Below are 6,000 nucleotides of genomic sequence, written 5' to 3' on the forward strand. Positions count from 1 at the left end.
AATATTTCATCAAAAAACAAGTATGATCGAGTGATAGAATTGTCCAAAGTCATAAAAAAAAATACCTATATTCTATTTCAAATAACTACATTTTCTTTGTATATTCCGAAAAAACAACACCTTTAATTTTAACCAAAATTATTACACAGATAAATTACGTCTTTACTAGCTATCAACCTCCCAGTACGTAGAGTATTCTTGAATGGATAGAACTTGATAGAGAGATTTGATTAACAAATCAACCACACAATGATAATTTATTAATTAAAGCTCTTTCTTGTCTTTTCCCTTTTTTTTTTCCTGTTCTTTCTAATTTTCTGGTGAGTCCATTTTCTATATGCCCGTTAGCCCCTTCACATTTTCTAGAGGATATCTAGACTGTGAACTAAGAAAATTCATTATTTTGTGAGAATTTTTGACTTTCATGTGATTGTCATAAATTCGTTTCTGCTAAGAAAACTTCATAAACTGATATTTACGATCGAAATACTACAATATATATTCCCAACAAGAACTAACATTAAAAAAAGCTGCTTAGTTTAGAATGTACCAACTGCTAAATATTAAAATCAACTTTCCAGTACCAACTCTATCATTTTAATAAATCAAAGGATTGAGATATCATAATTTCTTCCTATTTAAAGGGCATGAATTTGTGTCCTCCAATCATCAATCATCTTCAACATTTCAATTTCTTCACAAAAATAATATAATGGCAACATTAAAATTTCTTTCGTTTCTCACTGTTCAACTTTTTCTGGTTATTAATAATTGTTATGGTGTGGAAGTAGAATTCTACAAGAAAACATGTCCAAATGTGGAGGCAATTGTAAAAGAGACAACAAAGCACTACATTTCTCTTGCTCCAACTTTGGCTGCCCCTTTGTTGAGAATGCATTTTCATGATTGTTTTGTTAGGGTAAGTAAGCAAGTGATTTAACGCCTTATTTTTTAATTATTTTGATTTTTTTCACATAGAATTGTTGAGTATGCGAACAAAGTCTTATATTGATAGTTGAAAAGATTGAGAAGCGATATATATATAAGGTGTGAGGATATTCTAAATAGGCAAGGTCTTTTGAAGAAGACTGTACACGCTTGTTTCATAACAGATAATTTCACATCATGTTAAAAATATCTTTTTGACTAATACATAATATATTATGCAATTAATTATTTTTTCTTTTTGTTGTTGTAGGGATGTGATGGTTCAGTGCTACTAAATTCAACAAAAGGAAATAAAGCAGAGAAAGATGCAATTCCTAATCAAAGCCTAAGAGGTTTCCAAGTGATAGATGCTGCTAAATATGCTTTAGAGAAAGAGTGCCCTGGCATTGTATCTTGCTCTGACATTTTAGCCTTAGCTGCCCGTGACGCTGTTTCACTGGTAACTAATTACTCTGTCTGTCTCAATTTATGTGTCATATTAGTTTCCTTTTTAATCTGATCAAAATAGAATGTCATATTTTCTTATAAACCTCTCATTTTATTTTGAGTATAACAAGTCATAGACATATATTTAGCATTTCAATTGTAATTTTTCTTTGAACATATACATATATTATGTGTTGTTTCAGATAAATGGACCAACATGGTCAGTCCCCTTAGGAAGAAGAGATGGAAGAGTCTCAATTCTCTCAGAGGCCTCAAAGAATCTACCAACTCCTTTTGATAATTTCACTACTCTCAAAACAACATTTGGTGCATTGGGCCTAAATGTCAAAGACCTTGTTGTTCTATCAGGTAAACTCCGTATCTTGTCAAACTAAGACACATAAGTTGAAACTGAGAGAGTAAATCAGAATTAAAGCGAAACCTTAATTTGTCTTCTTTTTTCCTACATAGGAGGACACACAATTGGGATGTCACATTGTTTTTCCTTTTCAAGCCGTTTGTATAATTTCAGTGGAAAAGGTGACATGGACCCAAACATGGACCAAAACTACATTAATCATTTGAAGATAAAATGTAAGCCTGGAGATGTGACCACAATTGTTGAAATGGACCCTGGAAGTTTCAAGAGTTTCGACACTGATTATTACACTATGGTTACCAAAAGAAGAGGGTTATTCGCGTCTGACGCAGCTCTTCTTACAGATACTCAAACGAAAAATTATGTGTTGTCTCAATTAAATCCTCATGGATCAACTTTCTTTAAGGATTTTGGTGAATCGATGGTCAAAATGGGACAAATTGGTGTCCTTACTGGGAAAGCAGGGGAAATTCGAAAACATTGTGCCTTCAGAAACTAAGAGAAACTTAATTTGATAAGCTATTTTTTTTTCTTGCAAGGTTTTAATAATTTTGAATTGTTTTATGTTCTATGGGATCTTTATGGTGAATAATCTTTTCCAGTTCTGATTGTATATTGTAAGAATTTAATTTGGTTCTTCAAGCATATAATAAATAAAAAAAATATTGTTTTGTTTTTACTAGCACACGTTCTCATTTTGTTTAACTTTTTTTCTTTTAATATTATAAGTCCACAATGGGCTAACGCATACGAAAAAAAATGAGAAAATCTATTAATTTTGCTTGAGTGGCCCTAAATGCTATAAATATGCCGTGAATTATGGCGAGACTATACGTACTGCTCCCCGGATACTTACAAAGGTTCCCATAAAGGGTTCGCAAAAAAATTGACCGAAAGTCATCTCACCAAAAAATTCATAGACCAACACATGAATGCTAGTAGAATCGAAACATCATTTTTATTAATTGCATGCTTAACAAGCTTAATTAAAATACATTAAAGGTACGTTCGTTTACCACACCACAAGATACATTTTTCACGAACTAATTAAAATCCGAAAGAAGAACAGAAAAAAATCGATACAAAAATGACTGAAATCTTGCAAGAAAAATAACTTCACAAAATTATTCCTCTTAGTTTATAAAAGCACATTTTTTTCTAATTTCGCCCGATTTACCAGTAAGGACTCCAATTTTTCCCATATTCACCATTGACACCCCAAAATCCTTAAAAAAAGTTGATCCACTAGAACTTAATTGTGTCAAAACATAAGTTCTTGTTTGAGTATTTGTAAGAAGTGTTGCATCAGATACAAAAAGGCCTCTTCTTTTGCTAACCAAAGTATAATAATCAGTGTCAAATGTTTTGAAACTTCCAGGGTCCATTTCAACTGTGGTGGTCACATCATTGGGCTTACATTTGGTCTTCAATTGGGCTATATATTTTTGGTCCATGTTTGGGTCCGTATCACCTCTGCCAGTAAAATTGTATATACGGCTACCAAACGAAAAGCAATGTGATACACCAATTGTGTGTCCACCTACATATGATATGAAATAAATTAGGACAAAAAATTATGTAAAGTATATAAGATTAGAAGCATGTTTGGTCCTTCGGTTATTAATAAATTCTAGTTTTGATCCTTGTGATACGCATGACTAAGCATGTATAACCTTCAATTTATTAACACTTAGAGATAGATCAATAACAAAGTTGAATTCAAGATTTAAACTCTATGAGTTCAATCTTTTAAGATTTTTAACATTGAATCTGTTATATTTTTTTAAGTTATAGGTTCGATTGAATCGTAGCTATAATGATACATCCACCCCTGATCAGTAACGGTACAAACTTAACATAACACAAGGATTATAGTTCGGTACTTTTGTGAATATTTCACAATGGAGAGAAATCAAGGTTGTATATCTCAATTAGTTAACGTTTAAATGTTCTTCATACTGGATTTCACGAGGACCAAAATTAGAATTTGTTGATAATGTCTTGAAATAAAATTATAAATTTTACCTGAAAAAACAACAAGGTCTTTGACATTTAGGCCCAATGCACCAAATGTTGTTTTTAGAGTAGTGAAATTATCAAAAGGAGTAGGCAATTTTGTTGTGGCTTCTGACAGAATTGAAACTCTCCCATCTCTTCTTCCCAGTTGTACTTGCCATGTTGGTCCATTAATCTGCCCAAAAAAATAATAATCATAATTAATATGTTCAATTTATTTGTCTTACTTTTATTTTTTGTTTGTTTTTTTTTAAAAAAACGTCTCTTTTCTTTTTTTAAAAAAAACGTCTCTTTAACAAATTTTTTTATTTTCTTAAAATTCATGTCAAATCAAAACCAGACAAATATATCGAAACGAGAAGATAATTAATAATTATTAATTACCAGTGAAACAGCATCACGAGCTACTAAGGCTAAAATATAAGCACAGGACACAACACCAGGGCACTGTTTTTCTAAAGCAGATTTAGCAGCATCAATCACTTGGAATCCTCTTAGACTTAGGTTAGCAATTGCATCTTTCTCAGCTTGATTACTTTTAGTAGAATTAAGTAACACTGAACCATCACATCCCTGCAAAAAACAATAATTATGTATAGAAATTAATTTAAGGAAAATAATTCACAGTTAAATACATAGTTAAAGAAATTTTCTATACTATCATATCGCCTTTATATGCTCGTAGAAAATATAGAGAACTTCTAATACTAGTGAGGAATATAAAGTTGGCTTCAACTTGTTTGTGACCGCGACATATGGCTATTGTTGACTCTAATCACTTTTACTTATTGCAAAAGGTAGTAACTAGCTTATTATCAAGATTACAAATCTCAGATTTTATAAAGAGTTGGTGCATGACTTTATAATGAAAATTTTAGTACATTGTCGGTGTATATAAATTAAATTCAAATGATTGTATAAATAAAAACCTATATATAAATTACTCTATAAATTTATATTATAGTAAATATTTTTGCTTACCCTAACAAAACAATCATGAAAGTGCATTCTCAACAAAGGAGCAGCCAGAGTTGGATCAAGAGAAACATATTCAACAACAGCCTTTTTCACAATTTCTTCAATATTTGGACATGTTTTCTTGTAGTACCCTACTTCAAAGCCTTGTGAATTAACAAATCCCAATGAAATTGCAAAATAAATTATGAAAATAGAAAGAAACTTTAGAGTAGCCATTTTTTTTTATAAAAAAAAGGGCTGGCAAAAAGATGAAGAAATTAATTAAGCTTTCTTAACTTGATTGTTTGAAGTGATGATTAGGGGCACAAATACATGTCCTTTTAAATTGGAAGGATATTTGGTGACATATCACTTCTTTGATTATGTAAGCTGGTATTAATTTTAGGGTGTGTTTGGTATGAAGAAATATGTTTTCATAGAAAATAAGTGAGTTTTTTTTGCTTATTTCTTAGTGTTTGATAAGTAAATAAAAATAGTAGGGATTACACAAATTCCACAATGTTAAGAGCTAATTACATCGTATCCCTGCTCTTTTTCAAATTGCAAAAAACTCTTAAATTTGGTGGAATTCAGATACATTCCAAAACGTCTTCATACATTGACTCTCCATTTCGGATACATCCCAATACATCACATCTTAATTTCGGATACAACACGTACGTCCTGAAACATCACTTGAAGTGATGTTTTGATCGATACATTGCGTAAAGTGATGTATCCGAAAATAGGAGAGAGTAGAGATTTTTGTAATTTTTTTAAATGATAGAAAATTTTAGAGAATATGGTAAAATGAGTTGTGTATTTAGAAAAAAATTTCATAAAAATATTATCTCAAAAATATGTATATGTAATCTAGCATAACACTATGGAGTGGGAAGTAGGTGTTCAGGGGCGGTGATTGGTGGGATGGTCACACTACAACAAATAAAGAATTTTCATTGTGATAATAATACAATTGACGCTATATTATATCTAGCAGTAATATAATATGAATATGTATAACCAACACTCTTTTGTTGTAGTGCAATCAAGCCATCAAGGTGTGGGGGTTGGATTCGTTGGGTGGATGGGAAAGAGACAATGAACATGGAACGTTCTTTATGAACTTGTTTACCCTATTTTCATTAGAAAATCATTTTCCTCATTTATAAGAAATTTATTTTTCTAAAAAATGATGAATATCTTGACCAATCAAACATGAAGAAATTAAAAAATATTTTTTGATCCATACCAAGCACTAGGGGTGTACATGG

The 6,000-nt window shown here is 31.0% G+C and overlaps 2 protein-coding genes across 2 annotated transcripts; one reads left to right on the plus strand and one right to left on the minus strand.

The window, feature by feature from the left end:
• The first annotated feature begins 711 nt into the window (after positions 1–711).
• On the plus strand, positions 712–2,425 carry LOC129871011 (peroxidase 27-like). Its single transcript, XM_055945874.1, has 4 exons — positions 712–919; positions 1,199–1,387; positions 1,578–1,743; positions 1,846–2,425. The coding sequence occupies exons 1-4, from the start codon at positions 713–715 to the stop codon at positions 2,250–2,252; spliced, it is 969 nt and encodes a 322-aa protein (XP_055801849.1). The 5' UTR covers position 712; the 3' UTR covers positions 2,253–2,425.
• A 354-nt stretch (positions 2,426–2,779) lies between these two features.
• On the minus strand, positions 2,780–5,014 carry LOC129870284 (peroxidase 27-like). Its single transcript, XM_055945011.1, has 4 exons — positions 4,751–5,014; positions 4,154–4,342; positions 3,779–3,944; positions 2,780–3,293 (listed from the first exon to the last, which is right to left on the minus strand). The coding sequence occupies exons 1-4, from the start codon at positions 4,961–4,963 to the stop codon at positions 2,887–2,889; spliced, it is 975 nt and encodes a 324-aa protein (XP_055800986.1). The 5' UTR covers positions 4,964–5,014; the 3' UTR covers positions 2,780–2,886.
• Positions 5,015–6,000: the final 986 nt, after the last annotated feature.

The sequence above is a fragment of the Solanum dulcamara genome, chromosome 10 (assembly GCF_947179165.1).
Source record: "Solanum dulcamara chromosome 10, daSolDulc1.2, whole genome shotgun sequence".
Lineage (NCBI taxonomy): Eukaryota > Viridiplantae > Streptophyta > Magnoliopsida > Solanales > Solanaceae > Solanum > Solanum dulcamara.